The sequence below is a fragment of the Sus scrofa genome, chromosome 13, assembly GCF_054392235.1.
Source record: "Sus scrofa isolate SSC_HxYL_T2T_F1_AM1 chromosome 13, Sscrofa_HxYL_maternal_Yorkshire_Landrace_v2.0, whole genome shotgun sequence".
Classification (NCBI taxonomy): Eukaryota; Metazoa; Chordata; class Mammalia; order Artiodactyla; family Suidae; genus Sus; species Sus scrofa.
In genome coordinates this window covers 220,721,067-220,741,316 of record NC_139395.1, presented here as the reverse complement: position 1 = coordinate 220,741,316, position 20,250 = coordinate 220,721,067, and the positions used below count along the sequence as shown (strand labels likewise).

At 54.2% G+C, this 20,250-nt stretch overlaps 1 protein-coding gene across 2 annotated transcripts; it reads left to right on the top strand.

The window, feature by feature from the left end:
* Window positions 1-269: 269 nt before the first annotated feature.
* ZBTB21 (zinc finger and BTB domain containing 21) lies at window positions 270-19,685 on the top strand. 2 transcript variants are annotated; one of them, XM_021071018.2, is made up of 2 exons: window positions 270-375; window positions 12,326-19,685. In XM_021071018.2, exon 2 carries the CDS (start codon window positions 12,338-12,340, stop codon window positions 15,539-15,541), a length of 3,204 nt encoding a protein of 1,067 aa, XP_020926677.2. In that variant the 5' UTR covers window positions 270-375; window positions 12,326-12,337; the 3' UTR covers window positions 15,542-19,685. The 2 variants fall into 2 exon arrangements, with proteins under 2 accessions (XP_020926677.2, XP_084848320.1); XM_084992194.1 differs by lacking the exon at window positions 270-375 and adding an exon at window positions 5,174-5,303.
* Window positions 19,686-20,250: the final 565 nt, after the last annotated feature.

Sequence of the window (20,250 nt, the reverse complement as noted above, 5' to 3'; positions counted from 1 at the left end):
CCGCCGCCTCCCCTCAGGGATACGCCGCCCGCCAAGGGCCGGGGGAGGGCGCCGGGCGGCGGCGCAGCAGGAACATCAGGCGGAAGGCGCGCGCGGGAGGACGCGGCAACCGCGGCGTCGGCGCCCGGACTCCCGTCAGGCCCGCCCTCGCCCGGCCCCCAGGGCCGCGCACCTCCCTCGCCCCGCCCCCCGGCGCCTGGCGGCCAATCACAGCGCCGCGCACGTGACGAGCGCTGCCTGCGATGACCTCATCCCTGGTGTGGGATGACGTCAAATTCAAGATGGATGGAATCACAGCGGCAGCGGCGGCTGCGGCGCGCGCGAGCCGAGTGTGAGCGGAAAGGGGCCCGGCGTCTGCCTCGGGGCTGAAGACGGGTGAGTAACTGTCACGCCCCTCGCCCTAGGAGAACTGCGGGGCCCCGTGGGGGGCTACAGCCTTCCCGCAAAACGCGGCCTTTCCTGACGTAACTCTGAGGTGATCTCTCTCCTCCTTTTTCTCTCCGCCAGCGGGTTGCGGGCTCCGAGCGCTTCTGCGCGTGCGCCGGGCCCGGCTCTCACCGAGCATGCCCCGGGCTCCCACGTAGCCGATTGTGCCTTCACACTGCGCATGCTCCTTGCCCGCACTTGGCCTCGCCCTCGCCACTGCGCACGCTCCGTCCCTCACTGGGCTTCCCTCGCCCGGCCGGTGCTCCTGCGCCGAGCGGTTGGGGCGCCTTCCGGCCGCGGGCGCGTGCTCCGTCCCTGGCAGGCGTGGAGGCCGGCCCGTGTCCTCCAGGCGCGCGTGCGTGCGCGGAAGCTGGGGGCCGGGTGGCCCCCCGCACCTGCCGCGGCCCGCGCCCCCGCCCCGCCGCTCCTCGGGCCCCGCCTGGCGGCCGCCGGCACTCCCAACGTGGTCCCGAAAGGATGCTCTCCCTGCCTCCTGGCCGGCCCTCCGCCGGACGCCGCAGACCCCCTGGAGGACCCGTTTCCCCGACTCTCCACCGCCGGCCGCAGAGCACAGCCCCCAGCTGCCGGCCAGCGTCTCTGCTGGGATGCGGAGGACTCCACCCGAGAGAGCCCCCGCCCGAACCTGCTGTGGGGAAGGGGTGGGTCCCGGCCAGCGCGCTGGGGACTTCAGCCCCGAGACCTCTGCTGGCTCCAGTCCCGAGATCTTTTATCACCCAGACCGCTCGCCTGGAACAGGTTCACTAGTCCAGTGCAGAAGCGCATGCCCTTGAGCGCAGGAGCGCCCCTCGGTCTGGCCCTTCACCGGGTCGCTGTGCCCTCCCCCGCAGCGCTGCGTGGTTCTGGAGGACCTACTTCAGCAGCACCTGTGGGGGCAGGGGGATTTTAGAGATCGGTTCTCCTACCGCATTGCCTGGCGAGGGGGTGTTGGGGGGCGGCGGGAACGTTAACAAGAGCCCGCAGCAGCCTGGAGGGGTCTCGGTGCAAGAGCCGCACTCACTTCTAGCATCCCGAAGGCACCAGCCTATTCAGCAGAGTCCAGTGACTGCCTAACGATGACCCTGAACCATCGATAAGGAGCCTGCATTGTGTTCTGCTTCCTTGTTCGGAAGAAAGTGGGTTAATCCATTTTAGAAAGATTTCTCATTGACTTTTTTTTTTTTTTAAGTGTTACCCTCTGATGCTTGGAGTAAATCCGTCATGCACCTTAATAATTAATAGTCATTACATTTAAATTTTAAGTACCATTAAATATCAGTGTTAAAAAGAAATTTGGGGCATTGGCTTACTTAAAAATAACTGTTAATTCATTCTTCCTTTTAACACTATTCAGTATACTCTGTGCTTCATTCTGTGGAAATAAAAGTTGGAAAGGATATGATCCCCGTCCTTGAGGGCCTCACAGTGTTTACGGCAGGCAGGGCATGTTAAGTGTGGGACAAAAGAGGGGCCAGGTTATGGAGAGAGTCTCTGGGTGAGGGGGAGGTGAACTGGAGGAACTGTTGTAATTGGCCCCAAAGCCAGTAGGGCGGAGGAGAGCAGATTCTAGAGCTGTGTATGAGCAAGGCTTGACAGGTTGTAGTCACCGGCCAGAAAGGAAGCGGGTTCTAGTTCGGGAGGCCTGCTGGCTGGCAGCACACCACACTCATAGGGAATGTGTGAGGACGAGCAGTCATGGGGGTAGGGGCCGGGGGAGGGTCATACGTACTGTCTTGGACAAGTGGGATATCTCGTGACAGCAGCGTCCTGAGAAAGACATTTGGAGCATTGAGAAGGCTAAGCAGGGATGCAGATTTGGGTGTCACCATCCAGCAGGAATGAAGGCCACAAGCCCTCATCAAAAAGCAAAGGAGGCTGCCGTGTGCTGGGCTCTGTGCTGGATGCTGGAGCAGCAAAGGTGAGCCAGCCCAGGTCTCGAGCCCTAGTGATGGCTGCGCAGTAGACACCTGCTGGGCCTGCGCTAAGCATTAGGGATGCATGGATGGAAGCAAGGGTTCTTCCTTCAAGGACTCTCATGAGAGGGTAGCTATAAAGGCACATCACTCGGAAGAGCTGTGTCACTGCAGAGGAGTGAAGAGGTGCCGTAGCTTGGATGGCTGGGCTGCTGGCAAGGAGCACATCACCAGCTTGGCAGAGACGGTGACGTCTGCGCTGGCTCTCTCTCTAGACGGCAGCACAGTGAAGGAAATAGGGTTCGGGGAAGTTGGGTATGCTGGTTTGTGGGGTGGATGGGCAGGAGGGTCCTGTAAGGGTGGAGAGATGAGTTCTGATCAGAATACCAAGAGTTTTGGGGGGGTTTCTTGTTTTTTTTTTTGTTTGGTTTTTTTTTTTTTTTTTTTTTTTTTTTTTGCATTTTGGGGCCGCAGTGCAGCATATGGAAGTTCCCAGGCTAGGGATCGAATTGGAGATGCAATTGCCGACCTACACCACAGCCACAGCAACGCTGGATCCTTAACCCACTGAGTGAGGCCAGGGATGGAACCTGCATCCTCGAGTCGGGCTGGTAACCCGCTGAGCCACCATGGGAACTCCAGAATATGACAGTCTTGTGCGCCATTCGGTAGAGTTGGGCCTTATCTAGGCAGGAATAAAAAAATCGATACAGTATGCTAAAGGGCGCTAATGGGAGGAAGACAAACAAAAGGCAGTGTCCACTTCTGAGAGTGTCAGAGGACAGAACAATCAGCAAATATTTATTGTTGTGTCAGACACCCCGGTGAGCACTGTGAAGGGTGTCAAGGATGTTAAATAGGTGCCTAGTCCTTCGGTAGCTAACAGTCCTGCTGGGGAGACAGAACTAACAACAGGTGACACCGAATAAACACTGTGTAGATGGTGTCGCTCTCATCCAGGAGCGGAGCGGTGTTTGGCTCCTTATCAACTGCGGTGATGAAGGCAGGTCTGTGTGTTAGCTTGGGCCACCAGACCACAGCACTGCAGACTGGGGGCCTCGACCAACGGCAGTGCGTGTGTGTTTCTCACAGTTCTGGAGCCTGGAAGTCCGAGATGCAGGTTTTGGCAGCGCTGATTTGGCCCGAAGCCTCTGCATGCTTGGCTCATGGGTGCTTGTCTTCTCCCCGTGTGTCTGCGCCTCATCTCCACCCCTCACGGGAGCCCCAGTCCTGTGGGCTCAGGGCCCGCCCACCTCAAGACCTCGTTCTAACTTCATAACTGCTTCAAAGACCTTGTCTCCAGATATGCTTACATTCCGAGGCACTGGGGGGTTAGGACTTGGACATGTGAATCAGGGACACGATCCAGCCCTGGACTGGAGGCCGAAGGAGGAAATGGGCCCTGAGCTGAGCTCCGAAGGATGAGTAAGGTTCAGCTGAGTGGTGTCGGGAGGGGCTGGCGGAGGTCTGGGACACTCCAGATAGGGTGGTGGGAGAGGCCAGGCCTCGGCATCTGTCTCCGAGACGGAGTATCTGAAACAGGAAGTCGTCACAGGGCGGTCATTGGGGAAAGGAGATTTTAAAAGTGGTTTGAAACCAGATTTACAGAGCCTTGAGGTCTTTGTTTTTAAAACTTTGCATTTTTACCTAATGGAGACCTAGTGTTTTTATCATTTCATTTTTGACTTGGGTCTTAGTTCTCAGCATCGAGGCATTTCTTGACCACCTGCAAACCCTAGTTACTCCCTCCAGTCGTAGCACCCTGTTTATAGCCATTATAGCTCGTAGCACAGTGAGAAGTTACCTTTGCTTATGTTGGTTTCCTTGTTCATCTGATTTACCATCCTAGAAAGTTCTCTGCAGCCCTGTATTGCAGGTATGTCTATGCCTTGCACATAATAGAAGCTCAGTAAATAATTCAAATAGTAGTAATACGTTTTTTTGCTTTTTGTCTTTCTTTTAGGGCCACATCCGTGGCATATGGAGATTCCCAGCTAGAGGCTGAATCAGAGCTACAGCTGCCCACCTACGCCACAGCCACAGCCGCATGGGATCCAAGCCGCATCTGCGACCTACGCCACAGCTCACGGCAATGCCCGTCCTTCACCTGCTGAGCAAGGTCAGGGATCGAACCCTTATCCTCATGGGTACTAGTCGGGTTCATTAACCACTGAGCCACAATGGGAACTCCCATAGTAGTAATGCTTAATGTGTGCATCTGTTGAGCAGTCAAAGCATTGTTTCAGGAAGCTCAGTCTAGCAGCCCTTTTATAAAGGAGGGATTTGGGGGCCTTGGTAGGAAGAATGAAACATAATAGTTAGGGTCCTTTAATAACAAGAGCCAAAACTGACAGGCCAGCTTGAATAGGAAAATAAATTTATTTTAAAGGTATAGTTGCTCTTGCAGTTGAAGGAAAAGCTAAAGTGTGGAGCCAGGAAGGACAAAAGCCCCGGGAACCGGTCGCTCGCCGCCCCGTGGGCTGCCTTTTCAGGCCACACCTGAGCTGGGTCGGCTCTGCTCACTGGCCGCCGTTGTTCTTCTCAGCCCTGCTGCCAGGGGAGAAAGTTTCTGATGGGCTCGGCGCTGGTCGTGTGGCCAGCCCCGAAGCCCTGAGCGAGGGGAGCCCAGTGCGTCGGACGTCTCAGGGCAGGCCCTCGGCGGGGCAGGCACAGCCGCCCTGTCAGCCGATGTCCGTTCCGCTGGCCGGGCACATCGCACGCCCTTGGACCAGACCCGACTTTCTCGTTCCAGGGGGGCCGCACGTGTGGCGAGGGGGGATCAAGGGAGTGACATCACCGCTCTCGAAGGGTCAGGTCAGCGCCACCAGCTTTGAAATCCGAGGAGCTTAGATGATGTCTGGATATCTGCACTGTCTCCGTGGGAGTGATGATAAGACCTAAACTCTGCCGACTTCTGTCCCCGTCCGATGGTGACAGCAACTAGAGAGGGCCAGGCCAGGTCCAGAGGTGAGGGTTGGGGTGAGCGGTCATATTCCAAAGTCACTTGCCGATGCTTTGTTTTGCTGAGTGTTTGCTGTGTGTTCTGTGCATTCCTTTTTTTCCAGTGCCACAGTTAGGACTTTATAAGCAGTTGCCAACATTCCAAAGGATTGTGTGCCCAGAATTCAATTTGGCATTGATGTTCTGGATGTAAAGAGACACTTTGCTGTGGAAGAGGCCATGAGGGGTTTGTGGGCTCCTCCTTGGAGCGGTTTGATTTATAATGGACCTTAGTCGTGCTGCCAGCCTGGAGTGTCGGCAACTGGAAAGCTGGTGGGGCTCTTTTGATCCCTTCCCACCTCCCTTTCTGGGCCCCTCACTCCCCTCCTCCCGTTTTTTCCCCAGGAGCTTAGCTCTGCTTTGCTTTCTTCCGTGTATGTTCCCAGGATGTTCTGTATTCCAGAGTTGCTTGCTTTTCTTCCATCTGCTTAAAAACCTTTACTTCCTGCCATTGGTATGGAGAGGGAATTATCTGCATTGGGTTAACTCATATTAAGATACAAATTCCCTGCCCCTCTTAGCACTTGGTAGCGGAGGACTTTGAGGTGATGATATGAAATGACTTTCTGGGATCCAGTTGGGAAGGGCTTTGTAGCCGTTCCAGGGAATTGAAACTTCAGGCCCGGGCAGGCCTCCAGGCTTGTCAAGCCCTGGCACCATCAGATGCGTGTTCCCGAAGAGCGTCTGCAGTGGATGGTGGCCGGTGGAAGCTTGAGTATTGTTGTCAGCATCCAGTAAAAGCCATGAGACCCTGGTGCTCCCTCAGTTCGTTCATCAGCCCCCCGCCCCCACCCCCGGCCAAATGAACGGTTTCCCAAGGTCCTTATTCTAGCGGCACTTCTGTCCCCCGGTTACACTCAGTCTCACATGTCTGTCCCACCCCGGAATGTGTGTTCCTGGAGAAGCCACCGCCAGCCAGCTCACCCCCTCCAGTTACTCCCTGGTGCTCCATGGCACGTGGTGGCCCATGGGGACATTCAGGAAAGGAAGAGGAGGAGGAAGGGAAGCACCGGCTTGCATGCGGGGAGCTCGCAGACACGCTGCCTCTTCTGTTCTTCACCCCGTGCGGTCGGGGTGTTAGCCCCGTTCAGCAGGGTGAGGGGCGCTCAGCCAAGTGGGCTTCACCAGGTCACATACCCACTAGGTGGCAAAGCCAGGATCCGAGACGGGTTGACTCATTTGAACGTCTTTTCCATGGCGCTGTAGTGACTGCCATGAATTGTCAGCCGTAAAGATTGTCTCATTTTGAAACATCAGGGAACAGCATGGAATAGAAACAATTCAGGCAGCGTTTAGGGAGCTCTTTGTGTGCCGGGATCCATGTGGTAAGCAAGCCAGCCCCGTTCCAGAATCTGGATTTCCGGGGGCATTTCCTCTGGCCTTTTCTGTGGGGAAGGGGCTTTCTTCCCCCTTTCACCCACTGTCCTTGTCAGAGCACCCAGGTTCTCCAGCATGGCAGGTGGTGGCAGGAGCTCCTGCCCTGGGCGCGGGTGGAGATGGGCAATGGGAAGATGGGGGCCCGGGAGCAGACAGCACGGTGGCTCGGCTCCCCTCCAGGCTGTGCTGTCTTCCCCAAGGCAGAGTCCTGAGCTGCTGGTGGAATTGGAGTTTGAGGAGCCCGCAGATTTATGGAGGAGAAAGTGCCTCTGGCCCCAGGCTGGCCGGCTCTGAGCTGAGAGCACAAAAGGCAGGCGGGTTTGAGAGCAAGTTCCACCTGCACATCCTCCAGCCACAAAGCGCTTTCTGGATCCTTTCCTGACATTCAGCAGTCGTGATTTGCCCCCGTTTTGCCTGCATTCTCAGCATAGCATTTTATATTTTTAATGAAGTTATTAAACTCAGTAAATGTACCTACTGTGTCGTTAAAAACCAGTGTTCATCGTTTGCAGCTAAACCAGGAAAGCTTTGGTGGCTGAATTAAAAGGGGAAAGCCAGAGCCTGTGCAGGACGGTGGGGCACCCCCTGCGCGTGTGCTCCTAACGCCCCCAATGCTAGAGCCCCAGAAGGTGGAGCAGCTCCCTCTCCTCCGATGACCCTTGAGGGGCCCTCGTGTCTCCATCATCTCCCCAGCCTCATCTCCTGCCCTCCCTTCCATGTGTCCTTTGCTCCAGCCAGGCCTCGTCTCGCCTCTGAGTTCTGGATGCCCTGCTCCTGTCCTTGAAATGTCCTTCACCTGTCCTCACTCCTCTCACATTTTCTGACTCCTGCTTGTTCGGAAACTTTTTTTTTTGGCTGTGCTCAAAGCATGTGGAAGTTCCTGGGCCAGGGTTCAGGGATCGAACCTACGCCACACCAGTGGCAACGCCAGATCCTTACCCCACTGTGCCACCAGGGAACTCCCAGGAAACTTCTTTACGCCCTCTGGACCTCTGCACGCTGGCACCTGGCGCTTAGCATCCTGGAGTGCGGTGACGGATTCTTTCCTCTTCCTACACGGGACTAAGTGGCATGAGGCAGGACCAGCGTTGCAGACAGACGCCCTGTGTCGGGTCAGTTCTGGCAGACTCTAGACGTGCCCAGCCGTAAGTGTGTAAGGTGATGACCAAGAGTCCAGGCTCTGGGGCCAGACTCCCAGCCCCCTGCTGACTGACTGGGTGACCGGAGATGCACTACTTGACCCTCGATGCCCCAGTTTCCTAATTTGTGGGACACGGATGATGCAGTGCCGCGCTCAGGTGTTCGGGTGAGAATGAAAGGAGGAAGGTATGCCGTGAGGGTGGGAGCGTGGCCTCTGGCGCCACGTCACCTGGTGGGCATCCTGCTCTGCTCCTTACTGTCTGCGTGACCTTGAGCGAGGTAGTTTGCTCGGCTGTAAATGGGGGTGATAGGCTGCCTCCGAGGGTTGGTGTAAACACCGAGTTAATGCATGAAAAGTGTCTACAGTCGTTTGCAGCAGAGTGAGCAGTGTTAGTATTAGGAGTGTCTCATTAGGGTTTAGGGGCTGGAATGGAAAGGACATAACCTGGAGCTGTCCTGCCCTGGCCGTCAGGGTTTGGACACGCTCGGCCACTTTCACGCAGGTACTTTCATCGATGGCTCTAAAGGCAGCCAGGGTCAAATGAATAGTTCTAAATTCCACATAATTTTCCGGGGCAGTGACGATTCCTCTTACAGTTGAACTCTCAGTGATTTATTTGTCCTTAATTCCCTGTTTGCGTTCAGAGAATGTAGAAGCCTGTGGTTTAGGGATTATAATCAGTAACTTAGAACAAAATAGAGGTCATGATAATTTGATGGAAGAAAAAGGAGGACACTTTCTGAGCAGTGGCAAGTGAGGCAGTGGTTTTGGGCCTCGGGAACGGGGAGGAGCTGGGAGGTGGATCAGCGCAGCTTCACAGCCGAGGACCTAGAAAAGCTCGATGGGTTCCGTCCTCACACAGCCCCTTGGTTTCTCAGTTCGGGTTCCCCCAAAAGCAGACCCTGACACGGGGGTTCAGCTATAAATATTTATTTGGGAAGCGATCCCAGGAAGGAAGCACAAGAGAGGCTGGAAGGAAGTGATGCCGGCAAGGATGCCCACAAAGGGCACCCGAACGGCCAGATTCCTGCTGACACCGAGAATATCTAACCTGAGTTCCTGAAACTCTGCCGAACCAGTTTTTCTGTCAAACTTCATTTAGGAGTTCCCATTGTGATGCAACGAAAACGAATCCGACTAGGAACCCTGAGGTTGCGGGTTCAGTCCCTGGCCTTGCTCAGTGGGTCAAGGATCCAGCATTGCTGTGAGCTCTGGTGTGGGTCACAGATGCAGCTCAAATCTGGCGTGGCTGTGGGGTAGGCCTGCAGCTGTAGCTCCGGTTAGACCCCTAGCCTGGGAACTTCCATATGCCGCAGGTGCGGCCCTAAAAAGCAAAAAAACAAAAACAAAAAAAACCTTCATCTCAAGTAAGGGCATCCTTCCAGTTCTGGCAGAAGCCTTGGAGACATCCTCAACTCATCACGTTCACGCTCTACACTCATCCATTGGCGATCCCAGTACTGTCCTTCCCCCCACGGCCGCCAGCCTGGTCCAGGCACCATCCTGACTCACCCGCATCACTGCAGCAGACTCCCGACTGACTCCCCAGCCTACCCTTTTCCATAGTCCACTCTCTGCACCATAGCCTGAGGGACCTTTTAAAAACGCGATGCAGGTGGTTGTCATTCCCCCGCCCAGAATCTTCAGTGGCTGCCCAGTTCACTCCTGGTAAAGAGTGCAGTTCTTCCAGTGGCCCACCCAGCCCCGCCCAGTGTCTCCTCGGGCTCCCTCGGTCTCTGTTCCGGCCCTGCTGTCACCGTGTCTCTTCCCTCTGCTCGAGGGCCGTGATCCTCCAGGCTCACCTTTGCCGCCTTTAGCGCTTCTCAAGGGCCATTCTGTGGTGTGAACCACGCGTGAGTTCCTGGTACAAGCTGGGGTATGACGTGGGTGCTGAATGAATGGTAGCAATTATTGTTTTCTTCCTTAGTTCTTACAGTAACATTATTAGCCCGATTTCTAGTGGGGAAAACTGAGGCTCAGATAGCTTGACTAGTCTCGAGCACTGACTTTCACGCTGGCTTGACTCTGACCCACAGGAAGGTCGGTCCTTGTAGCCACGGGTCCCACATCCATGGATTCAGTCAACCACAGATGAAAAATATATAGCAAGGAAAAAAGTCCAGAAAGTTCCAGAAAGCAAAATTTGAGTTTGCCGCTCACCTGCAGTTGTGTACAGATCATTTACATTGTATGAGGTGCTCTAAGTGATCTAGAGATGATTTAAAGTACGCGGGAGGATATGCAGGAACCACTCCATTTTTTGTAAGGGCGAGCATCTGTGGAGTTGGGTATCCTCGGGAATCCTGGCCAGTCCCCCGGGATACCGAGGGACAGCTGACCATCTCAGCCCAGTGTCCACTCACACGCGTGGAAATGGATGCATGTGACGGCAGCCAGTGTCCCCCAAGGTCATGGTCAGCCTTACTACGCTTGGGACATTTCCTGCTCTGCTGTAGTCTTTTTTTTCTTTTCTTTCTTTCTTTCTTTTGAAACGTTCTTGTCCAAGCTTTTGACTCTGTATCTGTCGCTTTTCCCTGTGGGAACATCTGAACTGGCTGTCTCAAAAATTATTTGCACTAAAAATAGTGTTCAGGACGCAGCTGAGTTATGAGTGTGGCGTTGTAAGCTTAATTTTTTTCTCTGCTGACAGGGAATGATGACAGGGTTTCTTTGCACGTAAATAGACATGATAGCAAAGACAGTATGGTAGGATTAAGGGGGAAATTTCAGTAACTAACAGACGGAGAAGGGACGGGAATCTCTCTCTCAGGCACTCGCCATGGCCGTGAGACGATGCCAGGCAGGAATGAAGAGGAACTCAGCGCAGGCCAACTAAGGCAGCGTCTGTGGACAGGCTCCAGGCCGTGCCCAGGGAGGCAGAGTCACGCCTCCCGGTCAGCCAGGTGGAGGCAGCCCCGCAGCAGGGAGCCAGAGCGGCGGTGACAAGGCTGTGGACCGTGCCTGGGCATTCCAGGTGGCAGCCTGGGAAACTTCTTTGCAGGTTCTTCTCAAGAGCACAGAGGCTGGTTGGCCAGCAAAGGCTGACCCTTTGAAGCCGCAGGAGAACCTGCAGACGTGCAAGGTGCCAGGTTTGGTGTCTCCGCAACTTGCCCTCTGCAGACTGTGATGCAACGGTCCAAATGGTCTTTAGGCTGAATCCTTTTCTTATCACAAATCAACGTCATAACTGTTTTAAGAACAGATGGCATTATTCGCGGTTCCCATCATGGCGCAACAGAAACGAATCCGACTAGGAACCATGAGGTTTCGGGTTCGATCCCTGGCCTCGCTCAGTGGGTTAAGGATCCAGCATTGCCATGAGCTGTGGTGTAGGTCAGAGATGCGACTTGGATCCTAGGTTGTTGCGGCTGTGGTGTAGACCGGCAGCTCTAGCTCCAATTAGCCCCCTAGCCTGGGAACCTCCATATGCCACAGGTGCCGCCCTAAAACCAACCAACCAACAAACTAAAGAACAGACGGCATTGTAAAACCAACGCAGAGAGATGAGGGGGCCTAAGGGAAGAGTCCAGTTTGGAGAGTCAAGCATTGTCTCTGTGCGAAACGGCTTCATCTCTGTTGGGCGTGCGGCTGGGATTCATCTGGACCCTTTTGCTTTTATTCTGAATTAAATGCATATTAGTGCTATAGTTTCTTCAAATTAATCGCACACCATTTGTCAGGTCCTTCCTAGGTTCGAGGTGGAGCTTCACCTCATTTTTGCAGGAGCCCTAAAGGAGGGCACCACTGTTACCCGCTTCACGCGAGGGCTCATCTGCGATGCTCGTGGACCACGAGGGAGGAGCCGGCATTTCCACCGCAGCCTCTCCGCAGAGCCTTTAGATGTGAAGGGAATTTCAGTGAAATCTCAAGGCAAACCCCTCAGGTTAGAGTTGGTATAACTGAGTTGGATCCAGGCCAGTTTCCATTGTGCTGTTGTTGAAAGTATTAACTGGGCAAGAAGATAGTATTCGGGTTGCAAGGTGTTCAGTGTAGGAAAGAAAACAAACTCCTTTTTTCTTTAACATTCCGACCTCTGTTAAACCCTGTGATGCTCTGGTAGTTAGCAAATGAATTTCCCTTTGCAACTTCTTACCCACTCAGAAGGTCTGCCAGAGAGCCCACAACTAACTTACACCCTGTTGTTAATTCATTAAACCCTGTTGTTTAATCCCAGCCAACAATAAAACTGACTTCCTTTCAGAATTACGGCTCGAGAGGGTTCAGTACTTCCTCCTGGCTCCCTGAGCTAACAAGGAACAACAGAACGAAACAGCAAGTGGCTGAGGGCCCTAATGACAAGCCTTGCTGTCCAACGTCGCGCCTCCACACACCTGCCAAGCTCCAGCTGCCCTGTGGATGGCATTGAAGAGGCCCGTTTCCGCTTTCGCCCCCAGCCTTCTTCACTTTGAGTGCTGGCTGGCCCGCTGCGCCGTGGCCCGCGCTCACGCCTGTGCTTCCGTTTGTCTTTCAGACGCGCCCAGGCATGGAGGGGCTGCTGCACTACATCAACCCCGCGCACGCCATCTCCCTCCTCAGCGCCCTCAACGAGGAGCGCCTCAAGGGGCAGCTGTGCGACGTGCTCCTGATCGTCGGCGACCAGAAGTTCCGCGCCCACAAGAACGTGCTGGCCGCCAGCAGCGAGTACTTCCAGAGCTTATTCACCAACAAGGAGAACGAGGCGCAGGCAGTCTTCCAGCTGGACTTCTGCGAGCCGGACGCCTTCGACAACGTGCTCAACTACATCTACTCTTCGTCCTTGTTCGTGGAGAAGAGCAGCCTGGCCGCCGTGCAGGAACTGGGCTACAGCCTCGGCATTTCCTTTCTGACCAACATCGCTTCGAAAACGCCCCAGGCCCCCTTTCCCACGTGTCCCGGCAGGAAGAAGGCCTTCTCGGAGGACGATGAGAGCGCTTCTCAGAAGAGAAGCGTCATCGTCTGCCAGGGCCGAAGCGACGGCCCAGGGAAAGCCGCGAGTCAGAACCAAGCCGACCTGAGCCACCCCTCCCGGCCCTCACCCGGCGCCGCGGGCAAGGCCCACGCCAGCAAGCCCCACGGCCCGAAACCAGGGGAGCCGCCGCACATTCTGGCGCCGGCTGAAAAGACGTGGCCGAAGGAGGGGTCGGTGGGCCCCGCCAGGCCGCTGGAGCTCCCTGCATCTGCGGAGGAGCCGAGCCGAGGCGGCCTGGCCAAGCGGAATGCGGCGCTGCCTTCGAAGCCTCCGCAGGACAGGGAGGCCGCGGACGAGAAGCTGCCCAAAGGCCTGGCCATAGAGCTGGCCCTCAGGAGGCCGCGGCCGCCCGTCCTGTCCCTGCGCGGCTCCTCGGAGGCGCCCTACCTGCTGAAGGAGACGGGCCAGGGCGGCGGCCCGGCCGAGGACCGGAACCTGCTCTATTACTCCAAGCTGGGGCTCGTGATCCCGTCCAGCGCCTCCGGTCCCGGGAGCCAGGGCGTGGACAGGAGCGGCCCGCTGGTCAAGAGCCTCCTGCGACGGTCCCTGTCCATGGACAGCCAGGTGCCCGTCTACGCGCCCGCTGTGGACCTCAAGTCTCCCCAGGGCTCGGCCCCGGGGCCCGGCGACGCGGCAGGAGGCCTGCTCTGCGCCCTGTCCCAGAAGTCGGCCCTAAAGGACTGCAGCGAGAAGGCGGCCCCCGACGCCGCGCCCGTGGGCCCGCAGCCCCACCGCCTCAGGTCCTTCAGCGCCTCGCAGCCGGCCGCGGCCCCCGGGCCCGAGGTGCGCGTCAAGACGGAGCCCCGCAGCCCCCCCGAGCCCTCCGACATCATCCGCGTCACCGTGGGGGACGCCGCGGCGCCCAGGGACCTGGCTCTGAAGACGGAGGACGACCAGAAAGACGTGAGCAGACTCCCGGCCAAAAGGAGGTTCCAGGCGGACAGGAGGCTGCCCGCCAAGCAGCCAAAGGCCGCCGAGCAGGGCTCCCCCGGCTCGGAAGGGCCCTTCGAGGGCGGCTCGAGCCCAGCCCTGCTGGAGGCGGACTTCGCAGATGCCGACGCGCATAAAGACGACTTCGGGGAGTTGGAGGGCCCGAGACCCGCCAAAAAGTTCAAATGCAAACACTGTCTTAAGATCTTTAGGTCCACGGCCGGCCTTCACCGGCACGCCAACATGTACCACAACCCCGAGAAGCCCTACGCCTGCGACATCTGCCACAAGCGCTTCCACACCAACTTCAAAGTGTGGACCCACTGCCAGACCCAGCACGGCATCGTGAAGAACCCGTCTCCCGCCTCCAGCTCCCACGCCGTCCTCGACGAGAAGTTCCAGAGGAAGCTGATCGACATCGTGCGCGAGCGCGAGATTAAGAAGGCGCTGCTGCTGAAGCTGCGGCGCGCCAAGCCCGGCTTCCAGGGGCCCGGCGGCTCCCCGGCGCAGGCCATCAAGCGCAGCCTGCGCTCCCGCGCCAAGGGGGCCTACGTGTGCACGCACTGCGGAAAGGCCTACCGCTTCCTGTCGCAGTTCAAGCAGCACCTGAAGATGCACCCGGCCGAGAGGCCCCTGGGCGCCGCCCGGGCCGGCCGGCCGCGCGAGCGCCCCGCGCCCGGGAGCCCCGGGGGCGGCCCCGAGGCCTTCCAGTGCCGCCTCTGCAGCGCCAAGCTCTCGTCCCTGCTCGAGCAGGGCAACCACGAGCGCCTGTGCCGCAACGCCACCGTGTGCCCCTACTGCAGCCTCCGCTTCCTGTCGCCCGCGCTCAAGCTGGAGCACGAGGGCAAGTGCGAGTTCCGGCGGCTGACGTGCCTCGAGTGCATGCGCACCTTCAAGTCCGCCTTCAGCATCTGGCGGCACCAGGTGGAGGTGCACAACCAGAACACCATGGCCCCGGCGCCCGGCGCCTCCCCGCCGCGGCCCGAGCGCGACCGCAACGGCGAGCTGCCCGCCGCCACCGCCGCCGCCCGGCCCGCCGCGCCCGCGCCCGAGCCCGCGCCCGCCCGGGCCAACCACGTGGCCGCCGCCCGGGAGGAGCCGGGCCTCGGCGACGGCCCCGAGCCCGCCGGCTTCGACTCGGAGGACTCGTCCTGCCTGCCCGAGGACCTCAGCCTCTCCAAGCAGCTCAAGATCCAGGTCAAGGAGGAGCCGGCCGAGGAGGCCGAGGACGAGGCGCCCGAGGCAGCCGCCGCCGCCGCCCCCAAGGAGCCGGCCTCGGGCCCGGACGCCGGCCTGTGGCCCTGCGAGAAGTGCGGCAAGAGCTTCCCGGCGCACAAGCAGCTGGAGCGGCACCAGGAGCTCCTGTGCTCCGTGAAGCCCTTCATCTGCCACGTGTGCAACAAGGCCTTCCGCACCAACTTCCGCCTCTGGAGCCACTTCCAGTCGCACATGGCCCAGGCGGCCGAGGACCCCGCGCCCCGGGAGCCCGAGCCCGGCCCCGCGCCCTCGCCCTCGCCGCCGCCGCCGCTGCCGCCGCCGCCGCCGCTGCCCAAGATCCAGCCGCTGGAGCCCGACAGCCCCACGCGCCCGGCCGGGAGCCCCGCCGCCGCCGCCGCCGCCGCCCCCGCCCCGGCCGCCGCCCCCGCCGCGGCCGACAAGCTCTTCGCCCCCCAGGAGTCGGACACGCTCTTCTACCACGCGCCCCCCCTCTCGGCCATCACCTTCAAGAGACAGTTCATGTGTAAACTCTGCCACCGGACATTCAAGACGGCCTTCAGCCTCTGGAGTCACGAACAGACCCACAACTGAAGGGCCGCCGGCTCCCAGCCCGGAGTGTGAACTGCGTCCTAGACACCAGATGTTTTTTAAAAAAGAATAATAAAGGTTGGAAATTGTTATGCTTGAATGTACGTTTGAGGCGAACGGATCCTGCGTCGCGCTGTCCTTCCTCAACCTAGAAAAACTCGGAAAACGTTCTGCTTCGGGACCTTCCAGTCCCAGGATGACTCGAGTCCACGTTGCTGTTGACATTTGTTCTCGGTTGTCTGCATGGCTCCTCATTCCCGGGTGTCAGTCTAATCAATCTTTTCCTGGAGGTGGTTTGGCTTTTTTTTTTTTTTCCTGATTTGCAATTCGTGAAACACTATTCAAGTATTTCTTCTTTTGATCAAGACACCCAAGTTCTAGATAAATCTTAGCTCTTAAGTCCAAAACGTATCAGAACAAAGGGGAGTGAGTAGTTTGCAGTATTAAGATCCTAGAATACTTCAGCAATAAAAAAAAAAGAATTAACCTCAACTTTAATAAGTTATCCTGACACTTGATAAATATTTGGTATTTTGTGATCATGTAGAACTTTTTTTGTATGAAAATTGTGAGAAATTTAAATCAGCAATAGTAATACTGCGATTTTTATAGAATAACAAAAAGACTTGCTCTTGGGATACTTCATATAGTTAGTGAGGGAAGACTTGGGAAATGAGAACAGTAGGATTTCTGGAAGCCCGCTAGGCCAGTCACCAAAGCTTTGCAGCCCCAGGCCCAGGAACCCAAAGTGCCCCGTCCCAGCTCTGGAGTCAGACCCACAAGGCAGGGCTGTGCGCCTCTGCCTTCCCCTGGCTTGTGCTGTCACAGATCGAATCGCTGGCTGTATTGGGGACAAGTGTACCATAGGGCACTCGTTTTGCATTTAACACCATGAGCATAACAAATAAGGTCAGGACGCATATTTTCATGGATCCCGAGCCGCCCCCCCGCCCCCCCCCCAGTGAGTCCAGCTGCTCTAAATCCCGAATTGCTGTTTACTTCCAGAGACTTGAAGCCGGGGAGGGGCCGCAGAGCACTCTCCGTGCGCTTTTCAAGAACAATGTACACAGGGGTCAGTTCTCCTGCCTCTTGGTCTTGGGATTTCTCTTCGACGTTTTTAGAGTTTATCCTGGTAAAATGTCCGTCTTGAAACCATCCTGCTTGAAGTCCCTGCTTAAAATTTCGTAAATATGTCTTAAAGCACTATCAAGGGTCCCATATTAGTTTTTGCTACTTATTTTGACCCAGAGGGTTGGGGCTTCTTTTTTTTTTTTTTTCCTCTTTGCTCTAAGTTATAATTCAAAGCCTTTCAGTAGGCATCAGGAGAGTTCAGTGGGGTGATTCAAAAGGGATACAAATTATTTACTGGTGGAAGGGGTTAGCTACAGGAAAGTAGAACTACTGCTGAAACCCCCACATCCTTGTCAAGTAGCAATGGGTTAAGTGTCCAACTTTCTTAATTTTTTGGCCATGCCTGTGGCAAGCGGAAGTTCCCAGGCCAGGGATGGAACCGGTGCCACAGCAGTGGCAACGCCTGATCCTTAATTTCTTTTTTTTTTTTTTTTTTTGCAATCAAGTAAAATCAACTACTGTGACTAAGAAATAATCTGCCGAGTGCCTAACCTGGTGCTCTAGCAAGAAAGAACTCTACTCATCCATCCTGTTACCCACATTGCCTACCAACGGTCAGAAAGATAGTCTTACTTTTTTATTGAAACACAAGCACTTTTATAAAATTCGAGTTGACTTCGGACATTGTGGAAAGTACATAGGAAATGTTGCCTTTTATTCTCTCATTTGGAAACTATCAAAAGTCCCCGGACCTGGTTGCTTGCTCTTTTTGTTCTTATATTTGATGGAGGAAGTAAAATAAAATTAAGTTGCAGTTATTGATGGTTGCCATCGCTCTGGCTTCTTGAAGAAATCTATGCATTTTAAAGACAAAACTAAAGCATGGGATCTTAAGTGAAGCGGCAGGATGGGTCATTGTGCGTGGCAGTCATTCCCGGGTCCGGTGGTGTTTCTTCCTCTGAACGCCCTGGTAGCTTTCACTGCAAACGAAGGCAGTTTCCCCAGAGTTACCATTACTTATGGCTGTTAGAGGATCAGCTCATAATTCTGTGACACACGGGATCTTGGCATGGTAAATTCCGTTTCCCAGGACTTGAACCTTTATGCTACATTTTTGAAGATTTTTTGATAACAGCTAATTAGTAAAAAAAATATTTTTGATCTAAATATAGGCTCTGCATACCTGTTAGATTTTAAACATTGCCAGTGTTTTGTCTTGTTAGTTCACATTTTTGTCTAGGCAAGGAACATAAGATTTCAAATAAAATTTTGAACCAAAAACATTTATAATGCAGTTCGGATTTTTCTATTACTTTTTATACTGTACCTTAAAAGCATTAGGCTGAAAGAGTTTATTTTGGTGGTCAAAAAATATGCTTCCACTCATGTAACTATTTTAAATGGTAAGATGTAAAATAATGAAAGACACCTAAATTGCTTTATTCAGTAAACAGGTTTTTTTAAGAATGTTTATCTCAGCCGGTAGGCATATACTTGGTATAAGAGAAGTTGGTCTTTTTCTTGTTGAAACGCGTTAGCTGGTTAAAGATATTCTTGAAATTTTTTTTTCTGATTGTAATTAATTTTTGAAAATATAGAAAGCTCTTTATTCCTTGTAAGTATTCAAGATGCCTGCTTTTTTATGCAATTGTGGAGAGAATGTCAGATGTTTTAATATATTTGTTAATCTGAAAACTTTGCTATTGAGTCATTTTCTTCGTTTGGAAGACGGAGGGACAAAAGTGTTTTTTATCAAAGTAGGCAATGGAGGTAACAAATCACGTGCATTTTTTAGGAAAAATATTTACAGAGTCATAGAATACGCACCTTTGAAAAATCGTGGATAGTGTGCATTTACGGTTTACGCATTTCGGAACATACAGCTTCACAATTCGACGGTGGTGTTTGCATTTGTGGGCGGATGGATATGGTTCTTAGTTTGCTGTTTGGGAACAGACTGTAGCCTTCTCTTCAAAAATATGCCCCAGCACTTAATCGGTGATAATCAAGCCACACACAGCACCCACTGGTGCTGAGAGTGAGCAGAAACTGAGACCAAAATCAAATGTGCCCTTTGGGGAGAAAAGAGGTAACTTCACGCCAACCTGACGGGGTGAGGGAGGGTCAGGAATGGACTGATCCAATCGGCCTTTGTCCCCTCAAACTGCGTGTGTGTGTGTGTGTGTGTGTGTGTGTGTGTGTGTGTGTACACACAACCATAATCTGGAACTTTAGGAAATAAGACCATTTTCTTACTGCAAAAAGAACTAGATGTCATTCCTAACAGGTTTCTTTCTAAATTGCACTAATTAATATTGGACTATTACGAGTCCATCAATTTCTGATGTCTCGATGTTTTTTGCAATCCTTGTGAAAAGCATTCTTGATTTAAATGTTACTAACACATATTCTTTAATAAGTTCCTTAACACTGGCTTTTTTTTTAAGTTGTACAAATAGGTTTTTCTCTTGTGGCTTTAGCACTTTAAGAAGTTTGGTGTTTGCATCGCTTTCGGTGTGTCCAGCAGCGTTTCCCGGTATGTGGGCCACACGACCCGGGAGGAACCTCAGTGGTCGTCTTTAGATTCCGGAGGAGAAAACCATGAGTCAATGTCAGGTTTTTAAAAAAATTCCATTTAGAGACAGCCGTTTGGGAACCAAAGTATTTTACTGCACTCCGTTAAAAGAATTGAATTCAGTGCGCTGTAGTCATTTATTCGTACTGTCCAAATTTTCCACAAAGGTATACTTGGTTAATACTAATTTTCAAAAGGTGATTATTTCTTCTTGACGTTCGTCCAAGACTGTTTCAGAATTTTCATTGAATACATACTTAACTGCTTTAAAAAAATGTGGTTTTATAAGTGTGCATATTTTGTTGTCATATGCCTTAGCAGAGAAATGGTTGTTCAGTTTCATTTAGGAAATAAGCTCTTTTGGACTGAAAATTCTTAGTAAATAGGACTTCTACCTAATGTTAATCCATTGCTTATTTGTATCCAGTTGTCTGTTTACTTTGCTTAAATCCTGACTAAGATTGATCGGAGTCAATAAATTTGTACTGTATTTTGTTTTGAGTCCTGGTCTCACTGGTGTGTCCTGGGCCGGAACAATCCGATGAACAATGTCCCAGGGTCCAGAAAGCGGAGGTAGGGCGTCCCCGTCGTGGCAGCAGAAACCCGACTAGGGACCCTGACGACAGGGAGTCCATCCCTGGCCTCGCTCAGCGGGTTAAGGATCCGGCGTGGCTGTGAGCTGCGGTGTAGGCCGGCAGCTGCAGCTCCGATTGGACCCCTGGCCTGGGAACCTCCATATGCCGCGAACGTGGCCCTGAACAGACAGAAAGTGGAGGTAAAGCCCTTCTTTCCGGGTAGCAGGAATAGCCGCTGAGAAGTTGTCAGATTTCATCCCCCCACCTCTCTAGGGTGCTGGTGGAAGGAATTTGCCCTAAAGCTTAAGTCCCTCGGGCTCCACAAATACATGGCAATAAAAACCCCACCCGAGGCGGTGCTTTTGCCTGGCCACCTTTTCTTTACAGTTCAGATTAGCACGAACATCCGTTTTGTTTCCTATTTTAAGGAATTCTGCAGGGCAGAGGGCCTTTTCATTCTAATGAGGTTCTTAGCACCCGAAGCTAACTCT

Bases quoted from the DNA above. Each gene is read 5' to 3' on its own strand.
- ZBTB21 (XM_021071018.2), top strand. From the start codon at position 12,338: ATGGAGGGGCTGCTGCACTACATCAACCCCGCGCACGCCATCTCCCTC.